General features: G+C 47.4%; 1 protein-coding gene across 1 annotated transcript in view; it reads left to right on the forward strand.

The window, feature by feature from the left end:
• Positions 1-1,616: 1,616 nt before the first annotated feature.
• PPP3CC (protein phosphatase 3 catalytic subunit gamma) overlaps positions 1,617-19,276 on the forward strand; it is a 40,361-nt gene continuing 22,701 nt past the window's right edge. The window contains exons 1-4 of the mRNA XM_083184833.1: positions 1,617-2,144; positions 16,074-16,271; positions 16,559-16,683; positions 17,384-17,495. Coding sequence (XP_083040959.1) covers positions 2,090-2,144; positions 16,074-16,271; positions 16,559-16,683; positions 17,384-17,495 — 490 coding nt within the window. The 5' untranslated portion in view covers positions 1,617-2,089. The remainder of the gene's footprint in view (positions 2,145-16,073; positions 16,272-16,558; positions 16,684-17,383; positions 17,496-19,276) is intronic.

A 19,276-nucleotide genomic window follows, 5' to 3' on the forward strand; every position in this document is an offset into this window, starting at 1 on the left:
ATGAAAGTGTGGAAGCCCCTTGCGGGCTTTGTGGCTTCCTGCATTCGCCACTGGTTCTATTCTCCCTCTGAGGGTCGTGGACCACCATAAGGGAAAATAGCCTCTGTATGTTGGGATCCCAATGGTCGGACATTTAACGGTCTGGATTCTGATGTCGGTTTACCTGATTCCCGACTGTTCGGAGGTCATCCGGTACCTGCAATGGCAGTGGCCACTCTTTTGCAATGGTTAGCTTCTGCCCATATTAACATACAATTGCATGTGGCAAATCAGGGCAACAGGAGTAGGTACAACTGCCTGAATGACCCACCATTGTGCCTGCAGTTATTAGTGCTATTCTTACAGACTGCAAGGTTCTATGGCCAGAAATGAGTGTTATTAGGGTACATTTACATCTCCATTTGCCCATGGACAATATGAATGAAGGAGGTAGGAAGGCTACTTTTTTATTTATACATATAATAAAGTTAATGTTGGGATTACATTAAATTATGTGTACCTGTCATGCCATCAGGTGCAACGGACTTGACGATGATTCAGATGAGTGCATACACATTTGCCAAAGCCGGCCACGATGAGCAACTGGGTGCTGGGGAGGCGGGATCGGCTGAAATAGTCTTTCTTATTGGTAGGTGCTCGTGTGCATTCAATGAGTGGCGGAATGCATTGCATCGCAATGTCATGCACCACAGGCAAGTAGAAGGGTCACACAGAGACAGAAATAAATTGATGGGGGAGGTAAAAAATTCAATGTGTTTGGTTCTGATATGGACTGAAAGGTAGAGAATGGGTAGCCAAATCCAGTCCTCGAGAGCTACAAACAGTTAATGTTTTCCAGACCACCTAACAGGTGCATTCTTTACTCCCTGGCAAATGACAAAAGATCCACAGGTAGAGGTAATTACTTGTGATTCTGTGAGGAGACCTGGAAAATGTTATCTGTTGGTAGCTCTCGAGGACTGGAGTTGGCGACCTCTGGTCTACAGTGTATCTAGACAGACAGTGAATAGGTTGACAACAAATGGTCGACATGAGGTTTTTAATGACTTTGGTGTCCATACTGACAACTGTCAACATGGCCCCCAATTAGTGTATTGTTGTCCCTTGCATGGCTGGCCATGTTGTGGGACTGGTGCTTTGCTCGTACATTTTATTGTTCCCAATTGGAATCCATGTGGATAGTAAAGCATGGGAAAAAAAAAGTTACTTCCTCATCTTTGTGGCCACAGCTCACACCAGTGCCGTTAGCCGCTTTCAGAATAGCACCATTGTCCCCTCGCGGGCTCACTTCTCTTGCCACGCTTTGGGCTCTGTGTCTCACTATGTAACAGATGGTGTAGTGTAAGCTGTGGCAGCAAAGATGAGGAAGTACCAAAAAAATGATAAAATGTGAAACTTATGTCGACCTTATTCAGGCATTAACCATTGTAATGTCAATCTTTTATTTGTGTCAATTTTTGGCCTGTCAACCTAATGACTGTCTACTAGAGCTGGTTAGTATTAGGGAGAACTACATTTACCATCACGCATTGCGCCCGCTCTGCCTTCCTCCTGACAGGGACCGCCCGGTGCATGCTGGAGGTGGTAGTCTCAGGCTGACGCAGGAATCCGGCTGCGGGCGTGCCCGGCGTGCGCGCTCCCGAGGCCGGCAGGTGGGCGGAAGCACGCACCCGCGGGAGAGAGAGAGACCGAGTCTGAGGAAGAGAGAGAAAGAGAGAGACGCCCGGGGACCTGGAGAGACAGCCGGGGCGAGGGACAGGAGAGAGCGTGCGGTCGGGAGGGGGCGCAGGAGGCGGCAGCCGGGCAGCGCAGGGGGCGGCATTGTCACACCGGGGCAGCGTGCAGATTAGACGGCATTACAGATCAGAAGAACAAAGAGTGCCGGGGAGAGGGGATGCCCTAGGGAGAGACGGCCGGGGCAAGAGAGCGATGTGAGGACACTGACAGGAAGCCGTGACAGCCAGCGAGACCGCCCAGTGACTGCGGCCATCTCCATAGCCAGGTGCGGGACATGGCGGGGAAGTGACAGCAGCCCAGAGGCATCCAAACACCGGGCCACCGAGAGAGGCATCCGAGGCCAGAAGGCGTCATGTCAGCACCCCGGGTTCCCAGCAAGCTGTCCAGCACAGAGCGAGCTGTCAAAGGTACGGTGACATGTCTGTCTGACCCCCGCCCTGCGAACCGTGCCCTCCTGACCCCCTCCCCGCCCTGCGAACCGTGCCCTCCTGACCCCCTCCCCGCCCTGCGCTCCGTGCCATCCTGACCCCCTCCCCGCCCTGCCCTCCGGGCCCTCCTGACCTCATTCCCCCTCTATGGTCAGCACCACCAACCTTTACAATCACTATAGTCAGCTACATTTTTGGATTACCATCCTAGACAAGTACATAAACCCTGCACCACCTTCCCAGTCCCTGCCCACCATCCCTTCCCAGTCCCTGCCCACCCCCAGCGCCACCATCCCTTCCCAGTCCCTGCCCACCCCCAGCGCCACCATCCCTTCCCTGTCCCTGCCCACCCCCAGCACCACCATCCCTTCCCACCCCCAGCGCCACCATCCCTTCCCAGTCCCTTCCCACCCCCAGCGCCACCATCCCTTCCCAGTCCCTGCCCACCCCCAGCGCCACCATCCCTTCCCAGTCCCTGCCCACTCCCAGCGCCACCATCCTTTCCCTGCCAGCACTACCATCTTTACGCAGCCACCGCCATTCCTGGTTAACATACACAGATCATTGCAACTTTTTCCAGCCACTCCAGTCGAGGTCAGACTAGTCACTGTGTTGGTTGGCATGGTTAAAAGGGTCAACACAAGCATTATGTGGACATGGCATTAATTCGTAGAGGAAAAGGTTGATCTGAGTGTTTCCAAACTTTTTATCTTCATTTTCTGGACTTTTTTTCATACATCCCTGTTGTTTGACTGACTGATTTTGACAGTTCTCGGCCTGGCCAACCTGTCTCTCTCCAGCTATTGTGGAACTACACATCCCAGCATGATGTGCCACCTTATTAGCATTTTCTAATATCAAAACTGTGGCAGTGAATGCTGGGAATTTAGCAGCTGGAGAGCCATGGTAGGAGGCCAGGATTTGCTCCTATACGTTTTATCTAGCTCTTAATGTTACCACAGGTGAACCCATATATTAATACACCCTTCAGACTTTCTCAACTATGCATGATAAAGCTATTTTGCCACACATAGTTTCCACATATGACGCACTCTAGTACAGGACTTCTTACCATTGTTACCACTGACCTTACTTTGTGACCTCTCCTAGATAGTGACATAACCACACGTGATCCGCCCCATCTACATCGGGATTACTTATACTTACTGGAAAACTTCTATGGTTCAGATTGTGAAACTGATAGGAGCCAACCACTAGCATTACTATTCTGCATTTATCTGTATTTTCTTTAAAACTCGTCCTGTCCTGTTCAGTAAGTGACGTGCGCCCATGAAAATATTCCTCTTATCGGGAGCACATTAAAATGAGACGCAGCTAAGCAGTGTTACATGTGTGTTTCCACTGGCTTTTGCGTACATCAGATCCAGTAGCTTCCTGTGTTGCTATTGCTGTGACACATGTTTATGAAACATAAATGGACTGTGTGTGTAATTGCGGTTCATGTTACTCTATGTGGGCTGTTACGTGCAATAAGCACTGCATTGCAAACTCCAGAATCCCTGTAGCCTTAGGGTAACTGCAGGGCGGCTTTACAAGGAAAATTGGCTGCACATATGGAGATGTGGGATTTGTGACTCGCAGTGTACAGTCTGCACAAGTTGGCTATGTGTGCCTGCTCCAGAAGGACTGTGCACAATTGTGGTTGTCATTAGGGGCTTATTAAGAGATGCATATACTATATGTATACTGCAGAGATGCATCTGATGCGCATGTTGTTTCTGCTGTATGTAATTAGCTGTGCGGTTCCATATAACGTGTGCTGTCAGCACAAGAAAACAAATGGGTTTTTCTCTCCTAATAAGTCGCTATGTACATAGCTGCGCTCCGGGGCAGATTCCGTTGCCTGCAGGGTGTGTAGGTTGGTCTCCTCTCCTGGGTAAAGTGCTGGAAGTGACTACAAAGAATGCAAGCAGAAATCACCAATAACTTCTCCTTAGGGGCTGCTCGCAAGTTTGATTGCCGGTATCTAATTGAATAGCATTGTGATGATAGAGGCCACATGTCCAGTCACCTGCACGGCCCTAGAGCTTCACATACCACCCTTCAAGCAGGGCCTGTGGCCCCTTAGCGGTGCCTGCAGAGCAGTTCCCGTCATGACGTGGGTCCTGGAGGTCAATCGCAGAATTGAGCAAAGCCTGTGATAAAAAAAAACTGGCCAGGGATTGGTTTCCCCAGTTGTGTCTAAATACTAGATGTTTGGGGTCCGTTTAATTCAGCACAGTATGTATAGCACCGGAAAGGATGTCCTCGGAGCTTTTCAATTGACTGCCCTTTTTGTGTTGGAAAATGGCGGCCCCCACACATTATGCTAGGCATTTTAGTTGCAAGATTTATTACGCTCGGTGAAGTGATAAACTGTCTGGTTTTTATTACCGACCAATCAGCTCCTTCCTGTGAAGTTACAGGCTTGGTTTGAAACATGACAGGTAGGAGCGGATTGGACTGTGATAAAAACCAGACACTTTATCACTTCACCGAGCTTAATAAATCTACCCCTCAGTCCTGTGGATCCAAGTCCCTTTAGGGATCAGCTCACGGGCGGTGGGTCAGGGACTGTGGTATATTGTTAGTCACATATGTGTAAATGTGGGGTGCTACATCACCGCAGAGCCTGCTGTATGGTCTTGTGCACACACCTCACTGACATGCTTTCCTCATCCTAAGCACAACATGGAGTCACTTTGGGCTGGTTTCGTCTCTAGCCACAGTGTTTGGATCTCAGCAGCCTCTGTTACAGTCACGGTGCCGGTTTTGACCATTGTCTGTACATTTTCTTAATTTAAAAGACGTGTACAGTGTTATGTTGTAAGTAATAGGTTAAGTTACAGTATAAATGGTAGACAATATCTAGGTCGACATACCCAAGGTCGGCACGCTTTTGTGGTCAACACAAGCTTGTGGTTGATACAGACATAGTTGGCACAGGTATGGTCGACATGAGTTTTTCACATTTTTATTGGTGTCTGTTGACATGGATAAAGTGTACTGCGTCCCCTTGCATGGCTTCGGGCACGGTGCTTCGCTGCACTCGGCACACTATTATATTCTCTATGCCCACTTGAACAGTAAAGTATGCAAAACCACCTTTAAAAAGAAAAAAGGAAGAAAAACACATGTCGACCTAGCGACCGCATATCATAGATTAATGGTTTGGCCTGGTATGCTGCCCTCAGAAACCTGGAAAGGGCGCACAGGTAATGTACTTTGCATGTAGGGTGGTTGTTATAAAGAGCGTTCTGTGCAGGGTAATCGTGGTTCTCCCTCCCCCTCCTGACTCACTAATAGGATTTCCTGCCCTCCTCCCCCACACACCAGCTTTGCTTGGAGGTGTGTGGCGCGGCTTTAGAGTGTCTCTGTCCCTTTATAATCCTCCACCTGGAGGGACGGATGCAGCATGGGAACAGTTAAAAGCCAGCCAACCTGTGATGGAGACACCACAGGGGGAAAGGCTGAGAGAGAGGACAGGATCCTTGTCACTACACCTGCGGTGGCCCCAGAAGGTGCAAGGGCAGCAATCGGTATGGGGTAAACTAGTGTGTAGTGGAGGGTGGCACAGTAAGAGGTGGGCATGGTATTGCATCACTGCTCTGTTACTCCTTGTAAATTACCCTGGTTATACTTAGGACACGGCGCTGTCATAAGTACACTGACCCCATTAGTTGTGAGAAACTCCCCCAATAGTGGCAGCGTATAAAGCAGTGCTCATCCCAGAGCCGGTGCTGGGTTGATGTATAATGTAAGACTTATAAGTGGATGCAATGCTGTATCTAGGTGTTAGAGGCATGCTAGTGATTTAGTGGGTTGGCTTCGCGTATATGCAATACATTAGGATTTATGTGGAGGTGAAGCGTGGCCAGAATGAATAATTGATTAGGGACATTGGATAATGAATTGAACGGTAATGTGGAGGCAGCAGTATAAGTGGGAAGCTGGTGCACAGCGCAGACTTAGCGCAGCCACTGTATTTGCCATCACAGACTGCTTGGTGCATAGGGCTGGTGTTATAGCATTGCCCTATATGGAACCAGTATATGCCGCTTGGTCACAATGAGTTAACCCCATGCATGCCCCAGGTACTGTCTGTTTATATAGCTATGTGTGTGTCATGGTAGGTAAGCGTAGTAACCGCAGCTTGTGCTGTAAGGGCAGAGGGTGCATGCAGCTTTGGGATATGCTAGTTTGCCTCTGCATAGTCTACACATTTATTTATTTTATTAAGTTTCTAATATAGCGCAGCATATTCTGTTGCATTTTACAATAGGATGTCATGCATACAGAAGACTTCTGTGTAATGTGGTGGACAAGCCTACGATGTGCACAATAAGGGCATAGTCCCACAAGTGGTTTTGGTCACATCCCCCCCCCCCCCAAAAAAAAATTCAAATGAAATTATGCTGAACAGTAGTGCAATCTTATTCATATTACACCATACAGTATTACCCCTTATTAATGTTACACCACATACAAGTTCCCATTGCACAACAGAGCACCTTATGCACAATATGGCACAGAGTAAAAATGCCCTTTTATAGCACTTTGTGCCACACAGTAGTATACCTTGTACGCTTTCACATTGCAGAGCCGGGTCTGACTTGGAATCGTAGTCCCAGCTCCAACCCAGTTTATCCCTTTCACATGTAAACCAGGGTTGCACATTATACAGAGGGCAACCCGGGTTTAACCCTTCTTATAACCTGGCCGAATGCTGGGTTGTCCAACCCGGTATATAAGCTGTGGTGCTTTCACACCACACCTCGACCAGGGTCCATAAGTTACCGACCCAGCAATAACCCGGGTCCAAGGTGCGATGTGAAAGGGGTAATATACATGCATTGCCACACTGCTCCAGCACCCACACACACACTGGATTACACTGCGTTGCTCCAGCACACACACACTGGGTTACACTGCACTGCTCCATCCCGCACACATACGCACTGGGTTACACTGCACTGCTCCAGCACCTACACACACTGGGTTACTCTGCGTTGCTCCAGCACGCACACACTGGGTTGCTCTGCGTTGCTCCAGCCCACACACACACACTGGGTTACACTGCACTGCTCCAGCACATACACACATGTGCACGCACATACTGGGTTACACTGCGTTGCTCCAGCACGCACACACACTGGGTTACACTGCACTGCTCCAGCCCACACACACACTGGGTTACACTGCACTGCTTCAGCACATACACACATATATTGGGTTACACTGCACTGCTTCAGCACATACACACATATATTGGGTTACACTGCACTGCTCCAGCACACACATGCACTGGGTTACTCTGCGTTGCTCCAGCACGCACACACTGGGTTACTCTGCATTGCTCCAGCACGCACACACTGGGTTACTCTGCGTTGCTCCAGCACGCACAAACTGGGTTACACTGCACTGCTCCAGCCCACACACACACACTGGGTTACACTGCACTGCTTCAACACATACACACATATATTGGGTTACACTGCACTGCTCCAGCACACACGCACTGGGTTACACTGCACTGCTTCAGCACATACACACATATACTGGGTTACACTGCAATGTTCCAACACCCCCCCCCCCCCCTTACACATACACACACACAGGGTTACACTGCACTGCTCCAGCCCCCCCCCCCCCCACACACACACACACACACACACACACTGGGTTACACTGCACTGCTTCAACACATACACACATATATTGGGTTACACTGCACTGCTCCGGCACGCACACACACACACTGGGATGCACTGCACTGCTCCAGCACACACACACACTGGGATGCACTGCGCCAGCTCGCTTGTGAGCACACTGGGTTGCACTGCACTACAGCTCGTGTGCACATACTGGGTTGCACTGCACTACTCCAGTGCATGCACACACTGGGTTGCACTGCACTACAGCTCGTGCGCACATACTGGGTTGCACTGCACTACTCCAGTGCATACACATATAGGTGATATTTGTCTTACCTATCATATTATCAGCATCTCTTCCAAGTCCTCTGTGCTCATAGCATCATGCCAGAGCCCAGTGGGTGGATAAAGTCCTGACTGCAGTGCTAGTCAGGTGTGTTGCAGAGATGCAGTTACAATCCCGGAAATCAAAATCCCGACCGCTGAAGTCCATGGCCCCCATAGAGAGAGAATAATTTAGTGTGGCGAGGCACCGGGCCCGCTGCGTGGTGAGCGGAGCAAGCCCACAGGGGGGGGGGTCCACGTCCCCCCGCGGTCGGGATTCCGGTGTCAGGAATTTGAATGCCAGGATTCCGGCTGTCGGGATTTAGTACCAATCCTGTGTTGTGTGCTGCTCCCCTCCTCCCTGTTACACCTATTTCAGCAGCATTGGCACTGGGTGTGAGGCCAGCATGGTGGCGCAGGGAACGCGAGTCTTCAGCAGTGCATTTACCTGTTTCACGCCAACCCTGTCAGCGCCCCCTCTGATCTGGCACCCGGGTCATGTGCCCCCCTAGTTGCAGTCTTGGGTTGGTGCATCCATACCAAATATTTACTACAGGGTGATTCAAAAGTCTAGTACACCCCTTTTGTTTCCAAAACTGTGCAGGAAATGGGAAAATGGAATACTCCAGTAAGGTATGTTCAGTACACACCGTAAAAGATAAGGTAGCCCTACTCGCCCATACCTTACTGGAGTATTCAGTGTTCCCATTTCCTGCAACTTTGAATCACCCTGTACTATTGTCAGCTCTGTATAGTTCTGATTGGCCATTTATGTAGATTGTATATTGAATTTGAGAACCCATTTGTGAACTTCTCGCTGGACACTTTATTATATTATATTATTGTAGTGTGCACATAAGGTACCCTGGCTTTTACATTGGATGGAAGTTTGGCGCAAATGAACTGGATCCATCTTAAAATACATATAACTCAAGATACGCATGTGACAATTGTGTGCGGTTTTCCTATGTGCGTCTCATGTGCAAATAGGCCCTTCTCTCTCTGAGGCTCACTCAGTCCACTAGTAAGATGGCTGACATCTCCTGCACCACTAGGTAGACCTTACTTCTTGTCACTGGTTTATTCAGGTCACTGCAGGATCACACAGAACTAAGGCGTATTCTCCTGCTGTGATGCATGGCGCGTTGTGCATGTATTTGGCAGCATTTTGAGGAGGTCGGATGTGCCATTCTGATGTGGTTCCGTCCTGTAGGAATAACGGCTCGGAAAATGGAAGTTTCCACAGCAATGCATACGAATGTCATGTGTAAATCCCATTACATTATTCCTACTTAGCTGAAGTAGCAGCCAAAACATTGCAAGGAACCCTTCCCCCAGATTTCCTGCAGACTCCCACATATATCAGCGCAGCACAGAAATCTGCTAGTGAGCGTTGGGCTGATAGAGGGGATATTGGGAGGAGGGGGAGAGGATAATATGAATAATACCTTCCTGATTATTCCTCAGTCATATTTCTATGCATGAGGCTGCTCACCCGCTACCAATGACACCACATATCAAGCATATTTGATATGCGGTGGGAACCATTGCTCACATTTGGAGGTGGTCAGTAGGACACTCCAGTGACCCCAGTGTGTGCACTGAACAATACCTGTACTCTCTAGGATTATTTTTCGTCAGGTGCTGACCGCTGAGGAAGTGTCCAGAACTCATGTCACACACCATAGCAGCAGTGTCCAGAATTCATAATGTCACACACCATAGTGCCTCTTATTCAGAATATACCTTGCAGCAGTGTCCAGAAATCATAAGGTCACACACCATTATGCCTCTTATTCAGAATATACCTTTCAGCAGTGTCCAGAAATCATAAGGTCACACACCATAGTGCCTCTTATTCAGAATATACCTCGCAGCAGTGTCCAGAAATCATAAGGTCACACACCATAGCAGGGGTGTCAAATCTTTTTGCGACGAGGGCCAGATTTGGTGAGGTGAAAATGTGTGGGGGCCGACCATTCAGCCTGACATTTTTTGAATCATTAATCACATCAGAATGGTCCCCCACTCTGTCCCCATTCACTGTATATTCCCCTGCCTGCCCCCATTCACTGTATGTTCTCCACTCTACCCCTTCACATTATATTCCCCTGCCTGACCATCCTTCACTGTATGCCCCCAATTCACTGTATGTTCCCCACTTTGCACCCATTCACTCTGTCCCATAGCTTCCCCCCCCCCCCCCCCTTCTCTGAATGTCTAGGGGTTGGACGCACACTCACCCAAAAGCCGCCAAACACATCTCATGTGGCAGCTGGCACCTCCTCACTGCTGCAGATAGCAAGGTAAAGGCACGTTCGCCGGGACCCCACCTTTAGTGTCCTGTGCTTTGCATCCTGCATCTGATGCTCCGCCCGCTTCTGGCTGGAGGCTGCGGGCCACTTGAAATGATGGCACGGGCCGCAATTGGCCCCCGGGCCGGACTTTGGACATGCCTTCCATAGTGCCTCTTATTCAGAATATACCTCGCAGCAGTGTCCAGAAATCATAATGTCACACACCATAGTGCCTCTTATTCAGAATATACCTCGCAGCAGTGTCCAGAAATCAGTGCATTTCAACTTTTTTTGCATGCCCGATCTCCATCTATCATGTTGATAAAAAAAGGGTTTAAAGCATCTTACGTTCTGGATGCAACGCGGAGAGTGCTTTTTGGGCCCCAAACGGGTCACTTTTCACACATTCCTGCTCACCAGTACAGGGGGGCTACGAGCAAAAATGCTGGCGGCTGCTCACTGCTGAACAATAGAATTGCTCCGTCAGCCACCCGTGGCAACCGGCGTAAAAAATAATTTGACTTACACCAATAATGTCCTACACATAGTGCCTCTGTTTAGGATATGCCTCGCATCAGATGGTAATTTAGAATAAATAAATGTGTCTTATGCATAGTGTGAGTGGGAAGCGCTGTGCAAAATGTGTACTTAACGGGTCTTGCCGGGACTAGCCACTGTAGAGATGAATGTTCCCATGCTCCACTTGTACTGTGGACATGTCCCAGATGGGTCACATGAGTGCAGTAGTTTTTTTATTTTAATTTTATTTTTGCAATTCAAAATTGGTTTAAATTCATTGTAATTGTATTTTTTTTAAATGGTCTAAGTTGAATGATGTTAATGTTCTTATTTCAAAGTGACTCACCATTAGCTCTGCTATTAGCCCTAGGGCTGTTGAGCCTGACTAGACGTTGGACCTGAAAGGGTTAATGTGGTCCAGCCCCCCCCCCCCACCACCTTATAGACAAAACAATGAATCCATAGTATTGCTATGTTTATTATGCGGGTCTAGCAATGTACTTATCACTGTCATGTGACTAAGGTACGGAATGCTGTAATTGGAAATAAAGGGATAGTCCTATCCCATACATACATGTATCTGGCACAGGTGTGTGGCTATATATAGTCCTTACTAGCACAACACAGACATCCTTCACCTTCCAGTACAGTCACACAGGTTGCTGGTGAAGATTATGGCACCTCCAGCCAAGCCTGGAATCCTCCTAGTGCTCAGAAGAGACTTGCCCTAATTACTGTATCTGGATCACCACTGTCCCATGGAGGGAGGGATGGGGGTGGCTGGTGCATGGCTGTACAGCTGAACTGAGTGCTGCTCCGCCTGTATGCACATGTCCATGTGTATATTTATCAGCGTCTATCTACACTTACTAACTTATAACCTTGAAGAACAGGTGGTGTGTTCTCTGGCCTGTGATCCTTCCAGCCAGCAGATCCTAATACACCACTGCTTCACATAGCGGCAGGTATATACCCTCACCAGTCAGTGCGTTACAGGGAGAGGTTTGCATGTAGAGAGCGGCAGGGCTAATGACTCATTGGTTTTTTTATCTGGATTATTTTTTTTATTATAAAGAACATGGGCTCAGAGTGATTCAGGCACAGCTGTAGTAGGACTATCAGAATAATTTAAAGTTGGTATAGGGAGAAGATGCCCGGCAGCCCACACACTTACTTGTATTTAAGAGCTGAAGGCCCATACAAACTGGGTGATTTTGAGCTGAAAGCCGCTCAGTTTTGCAGTTTCAGCTCCAAAGCCGCGCAGTGTGTTCAGCCTGTTGATGAGCGGTTATGCGCACTCCCGCATCGTCGCCATGGCATTACCAGCAGATGAGAAACGGGTAGGACGGCTTTTCATAACTTTCTGCTATTGAAAGTAGTCCACCCCCTGGAAAATCACTTTCAGTGCACACACACGATCATCGCTGTGCATACACGCTTGGTAAAAACGCCCAGTGTGTATGCACCTTGCTAGAACTGCATACTTGACAGACAGCAGATCATTCACAGTGGGACTCATTGATATTACAGAACTATAATCATGTCACTAATACCACTTTCGCACCGCATTGCCGGGTCCGGTACTTTCACACTAAACCTGGGTCGCTCATTAAACACAGGGGGGGCACGGGTTTAACCCTTCTTATAACCCGGGTCGAATTGCTAGTTTGACCCAGGTTAACCCTGCAGCAATCCGGCACTTACCCGGGTGTAAGTTGCGGTGTGAAACGGATATACAGTATGTGTGGGGAGGATTGAACAGTCCTAGTTCAGTGATCATTTAACACCTTTTTCATAGATCAATGTGTGTGTGTGTGTGTGTGTGTGTGCAAATCCTTCAATGATGAGCTTGTTTTAAAAAAGCTAATTTGACTTGCATGCAAATATTACATGTGTGAGCAGCGTACAGGGAGCCAGTGACCTAACAGAGGCACCAAACTCACTGGGAACTAATGCTCACTGGGGAGGTATTAGTATGGCCACACAGCCTGATTCAGTTTTGTTAGCAAAGCACAAAAGCATGCAAATGGGCAAAACAATGTTGCACTGCAGGTGGAGCAGATGTAAAACATGTGCAGAGTTAAGGCCCCATCCACCAGAGCGACATAGACACTTCATCAGATTTCGGGCATCTGGAATGAGGGATCAGATAGAAAGTGGCCATATCGCATGTCATTTTCCCTGCTCCGATCCGAAGCTCGTTCCCATGCTCCTATGATCGGAGTCACAGATCGTCGTGGCTGCCATGAATCTTGAACTAACCCCACAGCCATGAATGGGATTGCATACATCATATGCAAGGGGACGGCATAGGATGCATTGTATGCAGTCCAGCCGCCCGGTATTGTATGCGAGACCTCACACTACTGGATGGGGCCTTAGATTTGGGTTGGGTTGTTGAAACTAAAATAAGGGCACAAAGCTTAAAGGGAGCTAGTGACATCACTGAGACAAAAGTTTACAAAGAGCAAGTGACATCACTTATTCTTTGTGGACTGAACAGATTGAGTCTAATGAAATGAGTCCTACCTTTTGCACTTGGCTGCCCCTGCTGTGCACAGGTGATGGTGAAGGTCTGTGATCAAGTTTTATTCAATGATCAAGTACAGATAACAGTATAAAAGTGCATCATCTCCCATGTGCTCCCTCCAAAAAAGAACATAAATGATACTGCATCCAGTTATGATTTCCGTAGGTATGGTATATATCCTTCAAACAAAAATGTAGTCGCTGGAGTGGGAGGTACATCACGCACCCTCCTCCTTTAAGCTCTTGGTCCCGCTACTGCTGATCAGCGCTGCTTCCTAATGTGGGATAGGGCTGTGGCAGGTCCGCCTGTAGAACGCCAGGTAGCAGGGGTGCCCGGAGCTTGTGTGTGCTGTCCGCTCGTGGCTGTGTACTTCCCGGTTGCTGTCTATAGCTGCGGCAACGCACTGTGGAACGCATGGCGCTGACTTCCGGAAAGCGCGTCACACACTTCTGGTATCCTTTCAGTACTACCCGGATGGGACAGTTTACACCACCAACTACCCAGGTCCTACTAGTGTTCCACCCTGGTCAGGACCTGGGTAGGATTCCCATGTAAATGGACCCGGGTTGGCCCCTTTTACACCGGCTTTTGTAAAAAATGTAAAAGGGGTATAACTGGCAATGTTTTACCTTGCACACTAGGTACCTACTAGGTACCTTCTGAGATAACCAGACTTTTTCCTGACCTGTTATGTGACCTCCATACATTAATAAACTAAAAGGATTTTTTCTTCTGTTGCTATCAAAACCCCGACCTTAGAGAGAGAGAAACCCCGACCGGCGTGAAGGCCTTTCCTTTCATGTTCTGCACATTGCCAGACTCTACACTACAACGTGCTGGAAGTGTGGATCTGCTCTAGCTGCAGCATTGTGTGAGGAAAGGGTTACTCTGCATGTTCTTGTGTTTATCTGGGATGTACACTTCTCTTTCCCACACACATACACTGGTGCAGAGCGGGCAGCCATGTCTTGTGGGGGCTGATTCTCTCCCTGCCATGTAATTAGCACCCTGCTCCTCACACACTGACAGCCCCTTGGCATTGCCACAGAAACTGCACAGACAGACCCTATATTTGGGAATACTGTGTTCCTCTGCACCAGCGGGCACACGCTCTGAGTTATGTGCTCAACTTTCTGTGTATGTGGCTGTGATTTATTGTTCCTTTGTGTCTATGTATTGGATTCTTTCCCATTGCTATTAAATAAAAATGTTCAGCTGAAGCCATAGATCTGGTGTTAATTGGTAATCCATTACATGTACAGCCATAGATCCTATCACTTCATAAAGGCATTGGAAGACAAATCAATAAATACATTTCATTAATGTCCTAAAATAGGAACTGTAAGTATTACAGATTCCACTGTACATTTATACAGAAGGCCTTTTCTCTATGTCCGCATATAGGACACATTCTCCAGTGCATATATCCCATTAACCTAAGAAGACATAGCTCCGGCCTGTATCCCTGCAGCTGGGAGGTTGTGCTATTCAATTGCTGGAGAGAAAATGAGGCACAGTGATTTCTATAGAAACCCCACCTCCCTTCATTCACCACCTGAGCAAGTCCGATTTTTCCTCAGATCATTATTTTTAGGAAAAATCACTGGGACTTGCTCATTGCAATATGGATTCAACAAGGTGCTGGAGCATTCTTTAGAGATTTCACCTATGGTGACATGACCGCATCAGGTAGTTGCTGCAGGTTGCATATTCTAGATGCAGATCTCCTTATATCACATCCTATTGTATTGCGATCTGGTGACACTGTAGGCCGTCTGTGTATACTGAACTCATTGCCATGTACGTGGGCCGTAATGGAGCTTAGACACACCAGTTTGCAGCTGTGCAGGTTTGATGAGCTTGTGCCCACTGTGCCTCCATTCCCTGTGCTCAGTTGATAGGACTGGGGCCATGAGTGTGGTTCCTCCATAGTACTTGCACAGTACCTGGTTTTCCAACTTCCTCTCCTTCCTGCCAGCATGGACCGGCCTATCCATTCAGCCGTTCCTGTCTGGCACCAACGATCACTCCACAATCAATGTCACTTCAGACCAAACACCAGAATGGGAAAGAAATGTGACCTAACAGCTGAACCTCTTCACCTTGTCTGCATGCTTTAATGTATTGACTTGGTGCTACATTGTTATCTTATAATGTCTGCACTAAAAAGCCAAGTGTACCCAATAAAAGGCCATTGATTTATACAATAGTTAGTTTCTTTGATCTGCATCTAAGTCACTGGTGCGCATATTGACAGGTTGACCTTATTCATGTTCATATATATTGTACAAAGTTATGCTGTTCTTATTTCAATTCAGTAGGGGTGCGCTATATGCAGACCTTTTTAGCTGTTGTGGAACTACAAATCCCTGCAAGCCTTTACAGTGTTTTAGCACTCCAATTAGCAAAAATTGGCAGGGCATGCTGGGATGTGGAATTCCGAAACAGCCAGAGGGCCGCATGTTGCCTATCCCATATGTATAGTATAATGCTTATTTGTGTCTCTTTTTTTAATTTTTTTTGCGTTTCTGGTCTTGTCCTGTTTCATCGTTTTCCTTCCCCCTCTCTTGTGCCCACCTTGCAGCTGTCCCTTTCCCTCCCACTCGGCGCCTTTCGATGAACGAGGTATTTGTGGAGGGCCGCCCCCAGCTGGAAACACTAAAGAATCACCTGACCAAGGAGGGACGATTGGAGGAAGAGGTCGCGTTGCGCATTATCCGTGAAGGAGCTGCCGTTTTGCGACATGAGAAAACTATGTTGGAGGTGGAAGCTCCCATCACAGGTGAGCTGCCATTATGCTTATTACAGTATATGGTGGAATCTGCACACACTGCTCTAATGCGGAGTGCAGGTAGGAAACATGTGAGGGAAAAGTCTTTGTTGCGGTACGTTCATATCCTTCCTTCAGCATGAAGAGGCTCCTTTTAAGTCTGGCTGATTCCTCATTAACTAATAGAAAGCCTTTGTTAATGGCTTCATATAGAATGTTCAGATGGAGGAGCTCTTGCCCCAGTACTGGTTGTCCTGGACTCTGGTTTACACTGAATGATCTCTCTTCTCTCATTGCAGTGTGTGGGGACATCCATGGACAGTTCTTTGACCTCATGAAGCTGTTTGAGGTTGGAGGTTCTCCTCACACCACACGCTACCTCTTCTTGGGGGACTATGTGGACCGGGGATACTTCAGTATAGAGGTTAGTCGCAAACAGAGAAACCGAGGGCTAAGTACTTCTCCTCTGCCAGACAGATTAGACCTGGATAAATAGGTCTTGTTGAAAAGGTTAAACATATGCAAAGCACATGAGACATTGCGTTTCCATCCATTGTGTGACTGCTGGATAAACAGTTATGGAATTTCCCTGCAGAGAGTAATGTACACATTACATGTGAAGGACACATACAGAAATACATTTGACCTCTAATGGTTGGAGTCGCTCGGCTCTGGATGAAGTCGCAGGTTATAACTATGCAGAAGAAATGCTGGCCGTGATTAAGGCGGTTTCCGGCGTGTCTCTGTCTTATTTACTGTATGTTGTCATTTTTTTATTTTATTATATAAATATGCATTTCTGTATAAAATGTGGCCCAAAATGCTTTCCCTTGAAAATAGCGGCTGGTGTCTCAGGGCATGGAGAAAATATTCCACAGGAGATGCCCTCAAAAATGTTGACATTTCATATCTTGAAAATGATATCTTGAAAAACTGCTCGTAATCTCCTAGCAAGACCCAATCAGACATGTGACTGTGCTAGGTCAGAAGGAGAAACTCTTCCTCCCCCCTACGTGAATGGCCCCAGCACGATTATGTGAATTGTATGCACATAGCCATGCAGATATTCATGTTGTAGACGAACCTGACACTTCTAATATATTTTATCTATTGCTCTCCCGCAGTGTGTCCTTTACCTCTGGAGCCTGAAAATAATCCACCCCAAAACCCTGTTCCTACTGAGAGGGAACCATGAGTGCCGACACCTAACAGAGTATTTCACCTTCAAGCAAGAATGTGAGTGTCACCTATATGACGTGCTTCGTTCTACTCCATCTACTCTGTCCATTCTAGAGCATAAATTGCGGATAGATGTTCATTATTGTCCAGCATGCTGTCACAGTAGTCCTGGCGGGTGAATGTTGGCTGCAGGGTAGGAAGCGGGGAGTGGTAGTAAATGGAGTATATTCACAGGAGGGAAACATGAGTGGAGTACCGCAGGGATCTGTACTTGGACCAGTGCTTTTTAATATCTTTATTGATGACAGCTGGTATTGAAGGGAAATATAGCCTTTTTGTAGATTACACAAAGGTATGCAACAGGGTAGGTACGCCAGGTAGGGAAAATAAATGCTTGATGATCTAGGTAGACGAGAGGAATGGGCAAGAGCATGGCAATTATGCAAAATAATGGACTTGGGTCTCGAAAAACCAAAGGCTTCGTATAGAGCAGGCATGTCCAACGTTGGCCCTCCAGATGTTTTGAAACTACACATCCCAGCATGCTTTGCCACAGTTTTGCTATTAGAGAATGCTAAAACTATTGCAAAGCATGCTGGGATGTGTAGTTTCAAAACATCTGGAGGGCCAACGTTGGACATGCCTGGTATAGAGCCTTGATGGCTAACCTTGACACTCCAGCTGTTTTTTAAACTACACAACCCAGCATGCCCTGCTTCAGTTTTGCTATTTTGGCCATGCTAAATCTGACGCAGAGCATGCTGGGATGTGTAAGTTGGAGTGTCAAGGTTAGCCATCAAGGGTATAGAGCATACTTGCCTACCTGACCCTCTCCATGCGGGAGAAAATGCTCTGTTCCTGGGCTTCCCTGGTAATGTAGAATTGCCATCACCTGTGGGGAGCTTAGGTAAAGGTATTTCAGCACAGGTGATGGCAATCATACATTACCAGGGAAGCCCAGGAACAGAGCAATTTCTCCCGCATGGAGAGGGTCAGGTAGGCAAGTATGGTATAGAGCAGTAATTCCCAACCACGGTCCTCAAGGCACACCAGTGCAGGTTTTGTAGATATCCAGGCTTGAGCACAGGTGACTTAATTAGTATCTGAGGGATTCTGATTAAACCATCTGTGCTGAAGCCTGGATATCTCTAAAACCTGCACTGTTGGTGTGCCTTGAGGACCGTGGTTGGGAATGCCTGGTATAGAGGGTACTATAATGAAAAGGATCTAGGAGTCGTAAGGTGATTTGAAGGCAGGTAACTAATGTAACAAGCAACGGGAAAGGCCAATCAGATGCTTGGTTGCATAGGAATAGTCAAGAAAAGGGGAAAAAGATGCCAATATTAGACGCACATCTATGAAAGACAGATATTTGAAATAAAATTTCACTTTTATTGATATCAATTTAAAAATCCCTTTGTTTCCTCCTTTTATGGAACACAGAGGGAATTCCCTGAGTGTGCGTCTAATATTGGCATCTCTTTCTCCTTTTCTTGAATCTTTGTATTAATCCATTTGCCTCAGACTGAACCCCCGCAAATAAAATTACACAATAATGCGGACTACAGCCTAAATTAAAGGGCAAAAATATAAGTATGCAGGCTCACACTCTTCCTTCTCATTGCACTGGAAGAGGAAAGTAGCAGAAGTAATAATGCCACTGTACAGGCCATTGGTACAGCCGCCTCCAAAATTTTCCAGTTCTGGAGGCCATGTCTCCAGAAGGATACAAATACATTTGAGATGTTACAAAGAAGGGCAACGGAAATGGTGCATGACCTACAGCACAAATCTTGGTACTTGTGTATTATCTGTGCGACCGATTTTATCATTGCATG

This window comes from Crinia signifera, chromosome 4, assembly GCF_055691185.1.
Source record: "Crinia signifera chromosome 4, ASM5569118v1, whole genome shotgun sequence".
Classification (NCBI taxonomy): Eukaryota; Metazoa; Chordata; class Amphibia; order Anura; family Myobatrachidae; genus Crinia; species Crinia signifera.